The sequence below is a fragment of the Drosophila guanche genome, unplaced genomic scaffold (genome assembly GCF_900245975.1).
Source record: "Drosophila guanche unplaced genomic scaffold, DGUA_6, whole genome shotgun sequence".
Lineage (NCBI taxonomy): Eukaryota > Metazoa > Arthropoda > Insecta > Diptera > Drosophilidae > Drosophila > Drosophila guanche.
Genome location: NW_022995752.1, coordinates 1,405 through 21,806, shown reverse-complemented (window position 1 = coordinate 21,806; position 20,402 = coordinate 1,405). Strand labels below are relative to the sequence as shown.

Here is a 20,402-nt window from a genome sequence, read left to right as displayed (position 1 = left end):
ATGTAGCAAAAGTGTAGTTATCGTGTAGTAAAACTGCTGGCAAAAAAAATATTGATGACGTTTTTTTCGCATCATTTTTAATGTGGAATTAAAAGTGAAACATTTCAATATGCACCTGCATAAAAAACACAAATAACACGCCGCGTGCCGAGAGTTGACCACGGAGCCATCGAGGAACACCACACAGCCGACGCAGAGCAGCCAGCAGCGAAAGTTGCTGTCGTTTCCGCAATCTGCTGAACAACACAACGCACAGGGCGAGGGCGAGAGAAGCAGCAGCAGCAAGAAAGAGGGCCACTTGGAGAACTCGGGATAACAATATAAAGGTCGACCTTGGGAGTTGCATATGCACAATATGCAAAGTAACTCCACGAAAACCAAGGAAATGTTTATTGTGCGTGCTCTAGAGAAAATCCTTGCCGACAAGGACATACGGCGCTCCCACCACTCGCAGCTGAAAAAGTCCTGCGACTCGGCACTGGAGCAGATCAAGGCGGAGCTGATCAGCGCCGGCCAGATTGCCGAGGGCAATGAGCTGCCCTGCGCGGCCCTGCCGCTGCCAAAGAACGATGCGGCCAGCATCATCAATGCCGAGACCTACTTCCTGCCCTTCGAGCTGGCCTGCAAGAGTCGCTCGCCGCGAATTGTGGTCACAGCCCTGGACTGCCTGCAAAAGCTGATTGCCTACGGACATCTGACGGGCTCCATCCAGGACTCGGCCAATCCCGGCCATCTGCTAATCGATCGCATTGTCATCACCATATACGGCTGCTTTAGCGGTCCCCAGACGGACGAGGGCGTACAGCTGCAGATCATTAAGGCTTTGCTCACTGTGGTCACCTCGCAACATGTCGAGATCCACGAGTTTACGCTCCTCCAGGCTGTGCGCACCTGCTACGACATTTACCTGTCCAGCAAGAACCTAGTCAATCAGACGACAGCGCGGGCGACGCTCACCCAAATGCTGAACGTCATATTTGCCCGCATGGAGAATCAGGTGTACGAGGTGCCTCCACCCCCGCCCACAAACGGCAGCATACACTCGGCAGTGTCCGAAGACTGCAATGGAGAGGACTCACTGGCGGATAGTGACGAAGTCATTGCCTCGGAGCTGCTGGCTGAGATCATAACAGGTAAGGAGGAAGGCTGCCAAGATATCTTTGGACCACATTCTGCTGATGCCTGGTCATGGTGAAATTACTTACACAGGGCGCTCTCTATCGGAGACCACTACTCAATCTCTATCCCTTTCTAGCGCTTGTCTTTTTGAACACGGTGAATAAGTTACAACTTCACCTTTCTTGTAATTTCACCATGTGCCTGCTGATCTATTGTTGAGTTATTGAATAGCAATTAATATTAATTTATTTTGCAGCTGCCTTCAATGAGGCCTTCAAAGATCAGGAAACCACCGAAGTGGAGGCTGTGCTTGTGAACGGCAACGATTCTTCGTCCCATTCGGATCCCGACAGCGTTGAGCTGCACAACGAGAACGATGCCGTTGTTACGGCCAAGTTTACACACATTCTGCAGAAGGATGCATTTCTGGTGTTTCGATCGCTGTGCAAGCTCTCGATGAAACCCCTGCCGGAGGGACATCCTGATCCCAAGTCGCACGAGCTGCGCTCCAAGGTGCTGTCGCTGCATTTGTTGCTGCTGATACTGCAGAATGCGGGGCCAGTCTTCCGCTCCAATGAGATGTTCATCATGGCCATCAAGCAGTATCTGTGCGTGGCCCTGTCCAACAATGGCGTCAGTCTGGTGCCGGAGGTCTTTGAGCTGTCGCTCTCGATCTTCGTGGCGCTGCTGTCCAACTTTAAAGTACACTTGAAGCGTCAGATCGAGGTCTTCTTCAAGGAGATTTTCCTCAACATTCTGGAGGCGAACTCGAGCAGCTTCGAGCACAAGTGGATGGTCATTCAAGCGCTGACGCGCATCTGTGCCGACGCTCAGTCTGTGGTGGATATTTACGTAAACTACGACTGTGATTTCTCGGCGGCCAATCTGTTTGAGCGGCTGGTCAACGACCTGTCCAAGATAGCGCAGGGCCGGCAGGCACTCGAGCTGGGCGCCAATCCCATGCAGGAGAAGTCCATGCGCATCCGTGGCCTGGAGTGTCTCGTCTCCATCCTCAAGTGCATGGTGGAATGGAGCAAGGATTTGTATGTGAACCCAAATATGCCCGTGCCAGCGCTGCAGGTGCAGTCCCCCACGACAACAGAGGATCATTCGGCGGACACCACCATACAGACGACGTACAGTGGCTCCAGCCACAGCCTCAACTCCAACCAGGAGCAGCTGCAGGATCTGCCCGAAGCGCTGGAGGAGCGCAAGATGCGCAAGGAGGTGATGGAAACGGGCATTGAGCTCTTCAATCGGAAGCCCCAGAAGGGAGTGCAGTTCCTGCAGGAGAAGCAGCTGCTTGGAGCCACCTGCACGGACATTGCCCGCTGGCTGCACGACGACGAGCGCCTGGACAAGACCGTCATTGGAAATTATCTGGGCGAAAACGATGATCATTCGAAGGAGGTGATGTGCGCCTACATCGATGCCTTCAACTTTCGCCAGATGGAGGTGGTGGCCGCTCTTAGGATACTCCTCGAAGAGTTTCGGCTGCCGGGAGAGGCGCAAAAGATTGATCGCCTGATGGAGAAGTTTGCCAGCAGATATTGCGAGTGCAATCCGCAGAATCAGCTATTCCAGAGTGCAGACACGGTGTACGTGTTGGCCTTCAGCATTATCATGCTAACGACGGACCTGCACTCGCCGCAGGTCAAGCACAAGATGACCAAGGAGCAGTACATCAAAATGAATCGTGGCATCAGCGACAGCAAGGCGGACCTGCCCGAGGAGTATTTGTCGTCCATCTACGATGAGATTGCCGAGCACGAGATCAAGATGAAGAACAACACGGGCATGCTACAGCCCAAGCCCAGCGGCAAGCAGCCCTTCATCACCGAAAAGCGGCGCAAGCTGCTCTGGAACATGGAAATGGAGGTGATCTCGCTGACGGCCACCAACCTCATGCAGTCCGTCTCGCACGTTAAGTCACCCTTCACATCGGCCAAGCACCTGGAGCACGTGCGTCCCATGTTCAAGATGGCCTGGACCCCATTCCTGGCCGCCTTCTCCGTGGGTTTGCAGGACTGCGACGATCCGGAGATAGCCACACTCTGCCTGGATGGCATCAGGTGCGCCATCCGCATAGCCTGCATCTTTCACATGTCGCTGGAGCGTGATGCCTACGTGCAGGCTTTGGCAAGGTTCACGCTGCTGAACGCCAACTCACCCATCAACGAGATGAAGGCCAAGAACATAGACACCATCAAGACGCTCATTATGGTGGCCCACACGGATGGCAACTATCTCGGCAGCAGCTGGCTGGACATTGTCAAGTGCATCAGCCAGCTGGAGCTGGCCCAGCTCATTGGCACGGGTGTGCGACCGCAGTTCCTCTCCGGCGCCCAGACCACGCTCAAGGACTCGCTGAACCCCAGCGTAAAGGAGCACATCGGGGAGACGAGCAGCCAGAGCGTTGTGGTGGCTGTCGATCGCATTTTCACGGGCTCCATGCGGCTGGATGGCGATGCCATTGTCGACTTTGTGAAGGCCCTGTGCCAGGTGTCGTTGGATGAGCTGCAGCAGCAGCAGCCACGCATGTTCTCCCTTCAGAAGATCGTGGAGATTAGCTACTACAACATGGAGCGCATCCGTCTGCAGTGGTCGCGCATCTGGCAGGTGCTCGGCGAGCATTTCAATGCCGTTGGCTGCAACAGCAACGAGGAGATTGCCTTCTTTGCTCTCGACTCGCTACGCCAACTGTCGATGAAGTTCATGGAGAAGGGAGAGTTTAGCAACTTTCGCTTCCAGAAGGATTTCCTGCGCCCCTTCGAGCACATCATGAAGAAGAACGCCTCGCCCGCCATCCGTGACATGGTGGTGCGTTGCATAGCCCAAATGGTCAACTCACAGGCCCACAACATTCGCTCCGGCTGGAAGAACATCTTCAGCATCTTCCACCTGGCTGCGGGGGACCATGAGGAGCCCATTGTGGAGCTCGCCTTCCAGACCACGGGCAAGATCATCGGCGATCTGTACCACCGGCAGTTTGCCGTCATGGTGGACTCGTTCCAGGATGCCGTCAAGTGTCTGTCGGAGTTTGCAACCGCCCGTTTCCCGGACACCAGCATGGAGGCCATTCGGCTGGTGCGCACCTGCGCCCAGTGCGTGCACGAGGCGCCCCAACTGTTTGCTGAGCACGCGGGCATGGAGAACGACGCTTCGGTGGCGGAGGAGGATCGCGTGTGGGTGCGCGGCTGGTTCCCCATGCTCTTCTCGCTCTCCTGCGTGGTGAATCGATGCAAGTTGGATGTGCGCACGCGCGCCCTCACGGTGCTCTTTGAGATCGTAAAGACCTACGGAGACAGCTTCAAGCCGAACTGGTGGAAGGATCTGTTCAATGTGATCTTCCGCATCTTCGATAACATGAAGTTGCCGGAGCACTTGACCGAGAAGTCCGAATGGATGACAACCACCTGCAATCACGCCTTGTACGCCATCATTGACGTCTTCACGCAATACTTTGATGTGCTCGGCCACCTGCTGCTGGAGGAGCTGTTCGCCCAGCTGCACTGGTGCGTCCAGCAGAGCAACGAGCAGCTGGCCCGCTCCGGCACCAACTGTCTGGAGAATCTGGTCATCTCGAATGGGTTCAAGTTCAACGAGGTTACCTGGGATAAGACTTGTCAGTGCATTCTGGACATCTTCAATGCGACGCTGCCACAGGATCTGCTCAGCTGGCGACCCAAGGGACATGCCAGCCACCCCACCTCGCTGCAGGAACACAATCACTTCGAGGCTCTGCACATACGATGCGTGGTGCAGCTGGAGCTGATCCAGACCATGGATAATATTGTCTTTTTTCCGGCCACATCGCGGAAGGAGGATGCCGAAACGCTGGCGCAGGCAGCAGCAGACTTAACAGGCGGACGTAGCGGCTCCCAATCGCAGCTGCTTGACTGCCAGCGTGAGGAGCAGGGCATGTATGGTTATCTCAGAACACGCCAGCTGCTCACCCTGGCCGATTGTCTGACGCAATCGCATCGCTTTGCCAAGCGCTTCAATGCCGACCAGGAGCAGCGCAGTCTGCTGTGGCGTGCCGGCTTTAAGGGTTCCGTGAAGCCCAATCTGCTCAAGCAGGAGACCTCCTCGCTGGCCTGTGTGCTGCGCATTTTCTTCAAGATGTATGGCGACGAGAACCGGCGCAGTGACTGGCCGGGCATAGAGCAGGAGCTGGTGCAGGTATGCAAGGAAGCGCTGGCCTACTACCTGAGCCTGCAAAGCGAAGCGCATCGCGATGCGTGGACATCGTTGCTGCTGCTTATCCTCACACGCCTCCTCAAGATGTCCGATGCAAGGGTGAGTAGTACTTTAACCCTTTCTACTCCTACAATATCCTTAATGTTTGTTTATCTCCCTCTTGCAGTTTGCCACGCACGTGTCCAACTATTACAGCCTGCTGTGCGAGATGATGTGCTTCGACCTAAAGCCCGAACTGAGAAGTGTCCTTAGGCGCGTGTTCATGCGCATTGGTCCAGTATTTAATATAGTGAATGTTAAATAGTCAAGGAAAAGCCTCAGTTGACTAGACTGGACTTGGCCATGTTAATAGATTGCTCCCACTAATTCCCAATAATAGTTTATCCAGCACTCCTTTCGGTTCCCTTTTGGTTTTGTTGTTACATACACCACTACACATACGAGTATATATATATATTTTTATTATATTTATAAACAAATACATAGGCAAGATGTATTGTTCAGTAGGCTTAAAGAGAAATGTTGTTGTTTTTACATATATACATACATATATACCATACACATACATACATTTATATATGCTATGTAAGCCTTTAATGTCTTTTCCGAGTTCCGAATTTGTACTACTTTGTTTCCACTCCTCCAATATTCCCCCCCTTCTTACCTATTACCAATTAAAGTGTAGCGTAAATAACAATTAAAGCGAGTAAATTGTGTAGCCTGTACATTGCTAGTGTTAACTTAAATCAAATTCTATATATAAAAATACATATATAAAGATATATTTCAAATATACAAATATTACCATTATTACCAAATTATTTTAATCGATTACTTAATTTCCTTTATGTAGGTTTAGAAGCTGCGAGGGCGACTATGACACACTTCTAGCCGCCCATAAATATATTATTCGCTTAGTATTTTCTATCAGCTCATTGCTGAGCAAGTTTCAGCAGGTTTGCCAACTCTTGTAAGACAAAATCGGCCGATTGGAGGTTGAAATTGCAAGATATTCTTAAAGCTATACCCAACCTCATCGCTAAGCGGTTTTAGATTTGAATAATCAGTTGGGTATGAAACAGCTTTCCGAAATGTGGCTGCCGCATTTGCTCACAGTGTGCCAAGAACGAACCCGTGTGATAATTCCGAAGGAGTGTTTGGTGTGGTTCAACCCCACAAATAAAAACAGTCACAACAAGGGACTTCGCAGGATAATTCTGAGCCAAAGTGGGATTTCAGCAAATAAAGCCATGCAGCCAGTTTTCTTGGCTATCTTTCAATCTTCAAAATCGTAAGACAATCAATGGTAAATATTATGCAACGACCACATTTGGAAATTGAGTCCAACGTTGAAGTCATCTCCACAATTGAGTGTTGTGAGCGCCTGTACAAACTAAATTTTTTGTAAGGAAAAAAAAAATGGAAGAGATGCCATAGAAAATATGTAAAGCTAAAAAGATATTATTTTGACACATCGTGCATATAAAGATCTGGTTACTTGTTATTCGGGCATGCTAAATTGTCTTTTAAGATCTAAGATCTGATCTGATTATTTTAGCCATCATGAGATCATTTATAGCACCACCCAAACCAAATAACACAGCAAATTTCTTTATATTTCTGTCATGTTCTCCAAATTTACAAAAAACTCAAATAAAATGCTTTGCATTTTTGTACATTTTTTGCCCGTTCTTTGGGAACCATATTGATGGCATTTTTATTATGCCCCAGTCGTGTGCTACGAATTTATTTGAATTGAGGGAGGAGAGCATCAGAACACGGACAGGACGGACACGACAGGGTCTGGTCTGCGAAATGGTTTTCATCCCACACGAAAGAGCATCTACATCTTCATCTATCTTTGAGTATATTTTGATTTTGATTGAACCACAAACACGTAAAGACCAATTCACAGATTTTACCATTGAATTTCATTTATTTATTTTGCACACTCCCTATTGGAAGAGTTCCATTCAAATGCAGAATATCTGCCACCCAAGCGATGTTAGACTTTTGGTCGAGAGAAATTAAAACTAAATTGAACTAAAAGAGATACTATTACAACTATTTAAGGAAATGGTCTGTTAGTTTAGTAGTTTGGAAGGGGACTGCAATTAGTAGCATATTTAAGGTGCGTGGATTTTTCAGACCATGAATTACTCATGAAAGGAATATTTTGATCTAAAAAGCGAAAGGAAAAACTTTGTAGGTTCTGAAAGCGATCATTAACCCTGATCTGATGATTTATAAATAAGTACTTTACCAAGAAAAATTAACTAGATTAAAATGAAGGAATGAACTTTAAATAAGTAGTTTGAATCAAAGCTCGTCCTTTTATAATATGAAATGGGGATGTGTGTAGGTTTCCGATAGCCGAGTTTATTATTCGTTAAATTTCATTATACAGCCGCAGGCAGTTTGACCTGCTCCACAAAAATATTTGTATCTTTTTTAAACGGCACTAGGTATAAATAAGTAGCTAATTGTTTTGCTGCTAGGATTGGATCCACTCTACCTTCATTTAGTATCTACATAAGACTGTCCATTGGCATATTTCGCAAGCCAGTCCAGTCAGTTCCGAGTATCTATTGTTTGTTTGGCCAATTTCGTGCCACAGTCCAGTCCACATGACATGGGATGACTGTTTTCGTGTTGTTTTCGTTTGTTTGATGGTTAAACAGTTCGATTAACACGCACCGCACTGACGTTAACTGGTCTGAACAGAGATTATCAAGTCGAATCAACGGATTGTATGTGTCCCGGAGAAGAGGTTCCGTGTGTGGGTTTCTATAGTGTGAGCTGGAAATTCTAAGCCATGCGCTAATGAATCTAGTTAATATGTCAATTCCATAGGAAACTTAATCACGCTCTCCATCGGTCGACTTCTGATTCGATTTGCGAAAGATCTCAGCGAGAGGTGTTAATTGAGGGCGACTCGTTGTTTTTTAGAGAGGGGTGCACAGAGTGCACAAAATATACTACAGAGCACAAACCAAATCCACATAAGCCACCACCAAATACAGTTCAAGATCTTTGACTAGCTTTATGGGTGTACCTCTTATAAAAAGAGATATAAGAGCTGCTTCCAACATCTGCTGCCAGAAAACAGAATAAAAATTAATCCCTAGCCACGCGCATCTCAAAAAATAATTGTAAAAGATTCTCTACTCATATAAAAATATTATAAAAGTAAATATTAGGATGCTGGATAGCCTGACCATTTTAAAAAGTTCTTTTTGTCGGGGGCAGTGCAAATAATTAGCTAACAAAAGCTCGAAAATATTGTTTGCAGGCTTCGGTTGTGCTGTACTGGGTTGTGGCTGTGTGTCACTGAGAAAGTTCAACACTTGTCGCATTCGCCTTGATAAGTTGCTTGAACTGTCTGAAAGTTCTCTCCGTGAATCACGATGAAAAACAGTAATCATCTTAGATTAGACTTATCTAAAGCAAATACAGCCAAAATCTCTCAACTTTTAGGCAAATATTTGTTATCCGAAACTACTGCTACTTTTTTGTGGCTTTACTTCTTAATTATTATTTAATATTTTTCCCATATTATATACGAAAACTGAATTAATATCCTTGAAAATAATCCTTTTAACGATCCTGGCAATCATCAGATTAAAGTTTCATGGAACATTGGAAAAGCTGCCGTAATATCACATATCCTTAGTCAGGTTCTGAGCCGTTGTGTATTCATAATTTACCTTAACTATTGATTTGGGTTTTTGTACAAAGTATACCCTGTCAGGCAATTCATTATGAATCCATGCGAAGTAGCAACAAAAAGTGTTCTAGTTCTGTTTCCACCTTTCGTTCCGTTCCGTTCCCCTAGCAGCCAATCTGCACTGCACGATCGCAGTGGTTCCGTGCCGTTCCGTTCCCTCCCTGTAACCTCTCCAGTCACATGGGCTCCGACCAGCTAATTCCCATTAACAATAATTACTCGACCTTGAAGTCAACTGTCAGAGCGGGAGCTTAAATCAAATTCCATCCAGATACATTCCCATTTTCATTTCCATTTCCATTTGGCAAAAGGCGGAAGCAAATTTGCAAACTGCAAACAAAAATGCACGTGAGAAGGGTCGGACCGAAATGGTGTGGGGTGCGGATAGGGGTGAGGTAGGGTAGCCGACAAAGCGTTCAACGGTGCCAATAAGTGCAAGGTTAATTCGATTTTAAGCTAAAATTCCACTGGCAGGAGTGGGATAACATTTAATCCAGACGCAAACACACCAAAAACTTCATGCGCGCGCGGCTCACATTAATTGTACACACGCAGGGGAAAACATATAATCAATTTTCAATCCGATAATCGTGTTAGCAGGGGGATGTATATTATATTGAGCAACGGAAACAAACGGAAGAAAAGTGAAATTAGTGACAAATTTTGTGCTTAACTCGCTGAAGTGGCTTCGTGCTATGCGGAGACTGAGCCTAATGGAATAACATGAACATAGCGTTGATGGGATGAGAATTATGGATCCCTGTTGCTCTCCACCCTCTACCGGGCTGTCAATTGAGAGCTCAGCCTGAACAGTTTCCCCTCAAAACTACTGCGATTAGAGTGTGTCGCCATAGCCATTCCCCTTTGGGATATATAGGGTACACATACATGTACATATGTATGTGTGTATGTATGTGTGTACGTTGTCGAAAGTGCGATCGCGATCACGCTTTAAGTCCCCAGTGCAGGAACAAAAACAATGCGAAAAAGTACAGCAACAAAGTCACAAAAAAAAAATGATGGCGAGCAATTTACAAAAAAATATTCAGCACAGTGGAATATAACCGACAGAAAGTGTATGAAAATCGATTGAACAACCGCAATCAATGCAAGCAGCTTCCGTTTCTTTCAGTTTCAAGCTAACATATTCACCTTTGTCGGAAGTAGTTTAAGCGTAAACGGATTACCTATGCACACCACAGTGCCGGACTCAAGTACGAGCACGAAAGCAAACTATTGAACCCAGCAGCCACTGTCAACAGTTCTAATGACACCTCATGCCTCCCCCAGTGCTTCCCGTTCTCTGTTCCATTCAACCAAAGAGCTTGGGGTTAAACAGTAGTTTAGTTCTCTGTCGCGCTCGCTCTCTCTCTCTCGGTGTCGCTCGCCGCTCGTCGCTCTCTTTGCTTGTGGGGGCCTCTCGTGAGGTGCGTGCTGTGGTGTGTGCTGTCAAGTTTCAAGTCAGCGGCGCTGCCCCGAGTCGGGCACAGTCTACAATCAGCGGACTACCCAAACAGTCGCCGTCGTCTCCCGTTTCGCATTTCGCGTGGCTCTGTTCCCGATTCCCACTTACGCGGTGCTCTATAAAATATTCAGCCAGATCCTTAACAAGAGTCAGACGCGTGCCGAAGTTCGCGAGTGAAGCAACCCATCAAGTGTCCCCCTCCAAAAAAAGAAGAAGTCCAATTCAAGATGAGCCACCACTGGGGTTACACCGAAGAGAATGGTAAGCCGCCGCGAGCGAACGCCGCTTTTTATTTGTTTGTTTATTTTGACCCGATCGGGTACGGTACCGAAGCAGCTTTGGGTTTGTTTACCGATTACCGAAAACAACTTCCCTGCTCGCTCTTTTCGCTCCTCTCCGCACCGGCCTTCGTTCGGTCAGACAAGTCTGCTTTGCCTTTATCGCGTCTTACCGCCGAGATTTGTGGAGATTTTTGAGTCATACGCACGCTGCGTCTGCGTGCAACAATATAATACAGATCAGAGCAGTCTTTGAAGCTGTCGACAGGTTGTGGCCAGTTCTCCACTCCCCTGGGATTGCAAGCGTCAGTTTGGAATTTTTCCGGATTGCTTGTCTGGCGTATCTGACAAATACGTCATGCCCGAATCAGACAGAATTCTGTAAATTTAATTCCCAACGATAAGATATCGGCTAGATATAACAGCCAGCGCTCAAAGGGGCATGAGGGGGATGGACCTAACCCAATAAAAACCACATACATACATAATAATCGTACTCATAAGTACTGGCAGATTCAGCGACACACATGAGTGACGACTACACCCTCAATAAATAGGCAATTAGTCAGATAATTAAACGGTTAAAAGTGCTTCAGAGAAATGGTCATAGTCATTGATTTGGGGCTTATCGTAAGGGTTTCAGATTACAAATTAAGTGAAAGAAAAACCAATTGTTCTCTGGCGTAATACTAGAAAACTTCCGAAGAGAGAGAGAGAGAGAGTGAAAGAGTGAGTGATCCCACAGTGATTACACAAGACACAAGACACGATATTCTGTATGAAATTCATCGCCTTGCACTTCAATTACATGGCTCATAAGCTCAACAAACCCAATGAACAAGCGCCGATCTAACGCGGGCAAACAAACTTACGAACCGAGCCGAACCGACTTGGACACGTTCTATTCGCTGGCACTCATGAATAATGGGCGAAACGCAGTAATTATATTGTGCTGGCAAACGGGGCTGGTGGCGTTCGGGGGGGGTTTTCGCACGGGCCGTGTCTCGTGATCGCCGACGCTCTCTGGGTGCTTCCCATTTAACCAGTCTCAGTCCCGGTCTTCAGCAAACGAGTTCGACTTATACCGACACACACTCACGCACGACAACTTCATGCTCGAATTCTCATTCGCTTGCCCGTCCCTGTCTCTTGGTGTTCGGCTCTCTGCGCGCCGCTTCGAAGGCAGTTCATTTACTTGTCAAGTGCACGTTCTTGGTCTGTTAAGGACACATTGCAGACCGGTTCCACAGTCAGCACTTGACCAATGTCTTTGCAAAGGCCTAGCCATACATATGAAATTCCCATTTTTCGACAATTTCAATTGATTTGCTTAAATGGCGCTGATTGCTCTGATTGATTTGATTCGATGCTGCTGCTGGTAACTTTCCAATGCAAGAAGCTCCTTCATCACGCAGCTTCCTCTTTGCGACCAGACCAGTACGACTTTTGTATTAGTATTCCTTCAAGATTGCCCGATTAGTGCCACAATTCTAATCAAATCGCTCAGGTTTTCTAGCCTCTGACCCTCCAACAGCTGTACATACACATTTGCACATGTATTCATACGATTACGAAGTCCCGCATACTTCGGAGAGATTAAAACTCTCGTGTTTGCACGAAGATCAATAAAACGTTCCGACAGCACTGATTTCCCTTCAGCTGATCAGGCGTGCAATTTCATATCTTTCATTGAAACACTTCCGAAACAACGTGATGGTAGTGGTTATATTTTATCTAAGATTCTAGTGTTTATTTTTGTAAGAAAGAAACCTTTGAGCAGGGTGCTATATCATCTTAATGTCATAGTCAGAATGATCGATTGGTTTATAATTACTTCAATGATATATAATTTATTGTCTTATCACGTTCCTATGTAGATCTCCATTATCTAGAATATGTACAAATATAGTTATTGGCTTGCACTGAGAAAACACGCAAGATATTTGGAATCGAACTTCAAAGTACATCAATGGAAGTCGTACGCTTGTTTACCCTATAATCATCATCAGATGAGGATTCCCATTAGATTCAATATTTATTGTGGACAGACTGGAGGAGAAATATTTCTCACGCAAGGAACGTGCAAGAAATTGCCAGTTTGATATTATTTTTGGCTAGATCTAACGCTTGAATTGCCCATCGAGATATTTTATTAAGGTGTGCTAATAAAATGTTGCTGAAAATTGAATTGATATATATTTGAGTATAGATGGAGGGTGCTAAAAAGACATATCAATTTATGAGTTTGGAAAATTTTGAGAAAATAAAAAAAACCGAAAACATTTCAATTAGCCCCCACACCTTATAAGTATCAGCAGACATGGAAGAAAACGATATGGGGTATGAGGAGTGTTTCCATTAGGCCCGAAATGCACTTGTGCTCAGGCTTTCGATGTATTTAATGACAATTCAATTATTCCATTTGCGGTTTATTGTCCCCAATTCAGCATTTCATTTTCTGAATTTCACATGCAAAAAAATAATTACGGCAAACAGAATGTTGCAGGTGCTGGGATGGCTTGTAAGAGACAAAGTTAGACCAAGGCTGAGCACTGCTGGGTCTTCTTTAAACGAATGGGGATGGTAATAATAGTCGAACAAAGCACAAAGCAGTTGTCTGAAGGGTTGTTGCTTTTTAGCCCGGTCAATTGAGTGTGCCTATAAAAAGAAATAAAACACGGAGTGCGACATTATATCATCAGAATTGCTCTGACTCATAATTTTGGATTGCTACTGGGTTCTGGAAAGTGAATTGAGTTACTTGACCCAAACCAGTTTTTGTCAAAAGTTTCCTTACGATCGTCCCTCCAGGCCAGGCCTGGCCTGACACACGCAACAAACTCGTGATTGCATCCATTTCATTTCCGATGATTCCCCCAGATATTATCATGCAAGGCTCGCTTAGAATCGCTTAACTCGTAAAATCGTAAAGACGTAAATACGTAAATGCTAATTGCAAGTGTTTTATTTTCTTTTGTTTTTTCGCTCTCTCTCTCTCTGTTTTTTATTTGAATTCTCTTTTATATCTTACTTTTATGCCAAGACACTTTTTGTGTAATTTTGAATGGATGTTTTTGGTAGACAGCAACAAGCTTTGTTTGGAATTGTTCTCTCGCTCTCGGTTGGAATGGGGAAAGCAAAACGAGACTGCAGCTTTAAGGGAAAAGTTCGTTTCGCTGAGATTCCAACGAAAGATCATTATAGATTCCATTTGGCGGGGCGTGTGTGTTGTTGCTTCCGGAACAAGTTTCTCGAAGACAACTTTCAGCTGGTGCCCAGCCCGGGGCCTTTGTGGGGATAGGATATAGATATCGATACTCAGTTCAATTGAAAATCATTAATTACCACAATTCTGAGAATCGAATCTAAATTGAAACAAAATAAAGTGCAAGTCGAGGGAATGTTTGGAAATTATTCGAGTTTCCCAAAGATCGTAAATTAATGGATCAATCTACAACCATTTGTTTGCTTTTCGGTTATGGCTAGAGTTACTTTTCGCCAAATTCAGGCGTGTTCTACTCTTCCCTACCCTTACCTTCCCTTACTTTTTATTTTCCTTTCATTTATTTTTATAATGTTTACGCAAGTGCTCCTCTAGTGTGTGTTTTTTTACCCACTCCACTCCACAATCCATTGTTATCAGAGCAGAAACACAGGCTATAGTGTAAATACTACAGGAGAAACGTCGCCAGAAGATCTTACTCGAAGCATTTACATCAGACGGCAGCAGCACCCAACTTGGTAAACAATCAAATAAAAAGAAAAGCTGAGATGATCTGAGAGATAGAGTTAAATAAAAACTGATTACGTATTATAAAAGAAAAGGTGTTATATATGGCCGGATATTTGCACATGGCTGCTAAGTTACGAAAGGATCGCTCCCTCAAATTCCTCTGTATGCCAAACACGGCGTATACGTGATGTGCCTACGTGATGCAGGCCCATTGTTTGATTTTCTGACTGTCCAAGGGGAAGTTTCCTTTGATAAATGCATTTCACCTGACTTTTTTCCATTATCAATTAAATATAGGACTTTGACGAAATTAATGCCAAAAAGCTACAGGGCCTTTGACGCTTTGAGCTCAGTCATTTATCATGCGGCAAATGAGGCTTTTCCCTGAGTCTTGTGGTTAGATAAGACCCGCTGGAAGCCCCTGGCCTTCGGGTCTGCACTTGGGCATACAAACATATTCATACATTGTTGTTTTCGGGTTAGTCAACCAGCCCTAGAGTATACCCTTCCATCCACAAACCCAACCTACAAGACATACCACACTCTAGCGGTTTATCTGGAGCGTGCGTCTGCAGCGATCCTATCACATGACTACCCGCTTGGCGGGTTTCCAGAGTGATTTTACTGGCACGTGACGTTGTTCTACGAGTCAATATTTGCTCTCACTTTGCGCACGCCCGACAGTAATTAAAAAATTCGTATGGCATGGTATGAGTACATATACTTTTATAAATTATAAACTGCAGCAAACAGGAGAACGAACAGAACGGGCAAATACATTTGTTGCCACAGCCGCTTGTTCAGATAAAATTTCTAGACAAATATTATGAGTATCAGATGAGCGGACTGCCGAGCCATTTGCATTCATAATATGCTAACTAAATGTTTAAGCTGAAAATTATTAGGAGGAAGTATCTGCCTGGTCATAATGTGCAATGCCACATTCTGAGCAAACAGTATTTTATTTAATTATATAACTATGCATGCACAGGAATATTCTCTTGATACAAAATGTTATTGAACTTCAAACCCCAACGACAGTTTGCTGATATGGCAATGCATGAACATAGCATCCCAATATTGATCCATTCCTTGAATAATTTATATGATTAGTAGCTAATTTTGTTAAGAATATATGCTACTAACGAGTTCATGTTTTAAAATATGATCATACCATACAAAAGAATTTTTGTTAATTGTAAAAATTCAAGAATCTATAGAGTTGGTAGAAAGCTTAATATCTAGCCATAACTTTAGGTATATCCATTCTATCACCAATAATTGCAAGTCCTGTGAAAGATTGTAGAATTTTCTATTGTATTCTTCTACTTGTATGAGGAAGTGATCTACTCATTGAGGCCTACAGCCTAATTTTTGTCTCAGACAAAGTACAAAAAGACTGTCGCACAGTTTTATCAAAACTGGAAAATGTGCATAAATAAAGTCATTGTTTTCGGTTCAACCAAAGCTGCCCAAAGAATTCTCTCATCCTAAGTGGACTTTTAATCAGTCACATTAAAAAAGTGATTGTAATGATTTGTCACACTTCAACTTTAATTTTGTGTAGTGGGAAAAAACATTGTGGGAAATTGAAATTTGATTACAACCATAATGACCCATAATTATTGTTCAGGGAAATTATTCGCTGGCACAAATGGGAATTAAATGAATTGATTTGATTTATTGTTTCATATCTATAAACACTTCGCTGAGGGGACAACAATTAGTGAACAAATATCTAATGATAGTTCAAATTTGTTCTGTGTATTTTCCCAGGACCCGCACACTGGGCCAAGGATTATCCACATGCGTCCGGCCATCGCCAGTCACCCGTGGACATTACGCCCTCCAGCGCCAAGAAGGGAAGTGAGCTGAAAGCTTCCCCACTCAAGTGGAAGTATGTTCCAGAGAACACCAAGAGCCTGGTCAATCCCGGTAAGTGGATGCTGAAGAACGTCATGAAGAAGCGTTAGCTAATTAATTCAAATTCTTTAAAGGTTACTGCTGGCGCGTGGATGTGAATGGCACCGGCTCGCAGCTGACTGGAGGTCCCCTGGGCGATCAGATCTTTAAGCTGGAGCAGTTCCATTGCCACTGGGGATGCACAGACTCCAAGGGCTCTGAGCACACCGTCGATGGAGTGTCCTATGCTGGGGAGCTGCACTTGGTCCACTGGAACACCACCAAGTACAGGTCCTTCAATGAGGCTGCCGCTGCTCCCGATGGCTTAGCTGTGCTGGGCGTATTCCTGCAGGCCGGCAATCATCATGCCGAGCTGGACAAGGTCAGCAGCCTGCTGCAGTTTGTGCTGCACAAGGGCGATCGTGTAACCCTGCCCAATGGCTGCGATCCCGGCCAGCTGCTGCCCGATGTTCACACCTACTGGACCTACGAGGGCTCCCTGACCACACCACCCTGCTCGGAGTGTGTCATCTGGATTGTGTTTAAGACCCCCATCGAGGTGTCCGACGATCAGCTGAATGCCATGCGCAACCTCAACGCCTACGATGTCAAGGAGGAGTGCCCCTGCAATGAGTTCAACGGCAAAGTCATCAACAACTTCCGCCCCCCATTGCCGCTGGGCAAGCGCGAGCTGCGCGAGATTGGCGGCCATTGAAGTGGATTTGTCGGTGGGAAAATGGTCAACTCAGAGCAGTCTTTGAAAAGTCAATGGATTCAAGTCGTATGATTAGTTGTTCGCACCACGCAGCGAGATAAAATGGTGCTATGCCAGCACCAGCACATCCTACTGTTCAGTTCTCGTCTTTAGTTCGTACTACTCCCAGCAAAGCACGCATATGTACCTCATATTACTACTTTATGTGTGTGTCGTCTATCTTTATCTGGTTACGCGTCTGCGCATGCGTAGCTGTATCTGTATCTTTATCTGTAATGTATGTTCGTTTTTTGATTATTATTATTTGTTTGTTAATCGTTTGCAAAATGACAATTAGTATAATATTATATATTACATATTATGGTATTACAAATTAAATATAACACGATTGAATGTTGCATTATGAAATCTAGTCATATATTTTGTAAAACTCAATTGTTTGGGCATTATTCCCAGAGTTTTGGAATACGCGTACATTTTTAATGATAAATGGAGCGTGCTTGGTGTCCAGGGAGCGCTTATCGACTTCTTTCTCTTCAATTTTCATCTATGTACTTTCGCTTCTGCAGGCCGTGAACCGTGGCCGTGGTCAAGATGCGCTCGGTGTGAGACTTTCATATGCACTTCACATGGGCATTCCAGTTTTTCAAGATTCGCGGCGACAGTCAGGTGACAGTCAGAACTCAACATACATACATACATAGCTAATAGCTACACCTTTTTGTGTACGAATGTGCGCTAACTCGAGATGTGTTTTAGTTGCATTTGGATATGCCAGCAGCCATCAGCTATAAGCCTTTCTATATAAAAATTACATGTTAGAAGTCTGTAAAAAGCTCAATAAATTTGCCAAGTTACAGTGCTCCTTACCCGGATTGAGGTTTCCCCATAGAGAGACAGACCAATGCTTTGCTCATTCACTTTTTGAAGTAAAATCGAGCAACCCTTTGGGCTTGCAGGTCCACTGCTGAAAGTATTCCTCTTTCAATTGGCGCCATGCTTGTTGATAATCCTCACACAAATCCTTGCAGAAAGCATAAGTCATATGCTCCAGATCGGAGTCATCTCTTTGAAATTTCGCACGCAATTCTGCATGCGACTGTAGCAGATTTAGGAACGTTTGAAACAGCTTGAACTTGCTGACCGCTAAAGCAGCTTGGGCGGATTCTAGTTTCTTTTTTGTCACTCCTTGCCGCTTGCCATTCACGGAGATCTCATAAGGCCTGTAGGCAAATAGAGGTGAGATAACTTTCAAAAGCATAAAAATAAGAACGTACCTGAGATCATCTGGCAGCTGTGACCAAACCAAACCATTGGGCGAGGGCTGCCTGTCACCTCGCTGAGAGTACTTAAAGGTAAGGCTGGCATCAATGCGTATTTGTGGCTGTTGGGGTTGGAATCGCGTGTGCTTAGATGACCGTCCTTGCCATCGCTTATAGATTGCACGCTCCACGGACACTTGATGCGCCTCGGGGCAGCTAAAGTTGAGCGAGCTGAAGTATATGGGCTTGGAGACTAAAGAGTCAATCAACGCGCCCTGTACACCAAGCACGCACCAGCGGGCTAGCTTATCACTGCACGACATGGACAAAGTTCGCACACCACGACCGGGCTTGGTGCGTAATGCTCCCGGCGTCTGCTCCATGTCATCGGTTATGGCTCCAGGCAGCTGGCCGGCTATCAGCTTGCCGCCAGTGTAGACCATCTCAGAGTTCACGTCCAGTCGGGGCCGCTTTGCACTCTTCTCGAGTCCCATTGCCACGGACTCATCCACAATACAAGCGTCCCCACATGGCGTCTGAGTGCTAAAGAAATGATACTCCACGTGTTCACTGAGCTCAAAGTAACGGTGCTTAGCGTCCCAATGGAAGATACGGTCGTGGTCTAGTTCGTGGTACAGATACCGTAAAAAGGCTCGGCGTGCCAATACTTCGGCATGGGAGTCGTTCAACATAAATCCTTTCGGGCAGTGTCTGGTGTAACCAATGCACTTTGTCCCACATCCGAGAGCCACCACCCGGCTGTCTCTCGTTTGACGGTTGTGCTCCACAACGCATGACAAAACAGTCCACTGGTTGGCCGAGGGCTTGCCGGTTTTTGGCAATAAATCAAATTTGTCATAGCAAATCTTGGATATATCCTCAAAAGATAAATTTGTATCACAATTACACATTACACATGCGATGAATTGATAAGTTTCGATAAGTTTTTACACAATAATGTAGCTATCGTCACTAACCCTACTGTATACTAGATTCTTCATACAGTACAAGCGAAACGTCAGCGCTCAGTGTGCGTGGTGAAGTCCCGGACCTCTGCAGACGCTCCAGCTACAAGTGTATTAGTGCGTGTGGAACAGCCAGTGGACCCAGCTACAAGTGGATTAGCTCGTGTAGAACACGCAGCCATGCACATGTATTGCTTGTTATTTTTTGCGCTCCAATGGTTAGTGTCGATATTGAGTCGACGGTATATGTACGGTATATCGGGATACATAGGTATATTTCGACAATTGATAACACATTTTCGAGAAGGTTTCAAACAAAATTATAGACAGGACTCGGGCTCTACTCTCTCAATTGATACTTGCTTCAAGGCTTTCAATATGAATCGCATGACAACACGCTGCCACTCAAAAGCACAAGGAAACATTGCTTACAACCTTTTGCGGACGATCAAAAATACGTTTAAAACAATTGTTTTTCTTTACGCTTTTTCGCTATGTTAATATAATTGTCTTTCGTTTATAGATTGATTCGTTTGTAGAGGAGAAAGCTTAGCTGCGAAATTCAGAAGAGCCGAAGAATGTAATAGCACCAGAATCAGAGCAGGTAGTGCCTTTACGTGAAAAGGGCTTATATTGCCCGAGACTTAAAAAAAATCAAATTTAGATATAGATTTACGAAATATAATGTATCTAATCCATTATATATAAGACAAAATTTAGGATACGTATATGGTTGTGAACATATCGAATCCGAAAAATATGTACTTTCTTACAATACGTTAGTATTTAATAAATTATTTTTCATCAGTATATTTTATAAATGAAAAAGTATAATTTGGTATATATTCGAGGACCTGACGGTTATCGATAATTTCGCGGTCACGCTGCCTGCAATACATATTAATAAACGCCGAAGTTCGTATTTGCCGCGAAAGAAAAAAATTATCTTATTTCACGAAATTTCGCCTAAATCCTTTAATAAAAAGCAATAATTCGATCATTAGTGGTTGCCCCACAAACAAATAAAGACGGCGGG

General features: G+C 45.0%; 3 protein-coding genes across 3 annotated transcripts; 2 read left to right on the top strand and 1 right to left on the bottom strand.

Moving 5' to 3' along the window:
• The first annotated feature begins 32 nt into the window (after positions 1 to 32).
• On the top strand, positions 33 to 5,773 carry LOC117587569 (brefeldin A-inhibited guanine nucleotide-exchange protein 1). The gene is made up of 3 exons (XM_034278394.1): positions 33 to 1,133; positions 1,376 to 5,418; positions 5,486 to 5,773. Exons 1-3 carry the CDS (start codon positions 347 to 349, stop codon positions 5,621 to 5,623), a joined length of 4,968 nt encoding a protein of 1,655 aa, XP_034134285.1. The 5' UTR covers positions 33 to 346; the 3' UTR covers positions 5,624 to 5,773.
• A 4,771-nt stretch (positions 5,774 to 10,544) lies between these two features.
• On the top strand, positions 10,545 to 17,551 carry LOC117587722 (carbonic anhydrase). The gene is made up of 3 exons (XM_034278630.1): positions 10,545 to 10,772; positions 16,299 to 16,457; positions 16,520 to 17,551. Exons 1-3 carry the CDS (start codon positions 10,739 to 10,741, stop codon positions 17,137 to 17,139), a joined length of 813 nt encoding a protein of 270 aa, XP_034134521.1. The 5' UTR covers positions 10,545 to 10,738; the 3' UTR covers positions 17,140 to 17,551.
• On the bottom strand, positions 17,535 to 19,346 carry LOC117587721 (tRNA-specific adenosine deaminase 1). Its single transcript, XM_034278629.1, has 3 exons — positions 18,417 to 19,346; positions 18,010 to 18,362; positions 17,535 to 17,939 (listed from the first exon to the last, which is right to left on the bottom strand). Exons 1-2 carry the CDS (start codon positions 19,310 to 19,312, stop codon positions 18,053 to 18,055), a joined length of 1,206 nt encoding a protein of 401 aa, XP_034134520.1. The 5' UTR covers positions 19,313 to 19,346; the 3' UTR covers positions 17,535 to 17,939; positions 18,010 to 18,052.
• Positions 19,347 to 20,402: the final 1,056 nt, after the last annotated feature.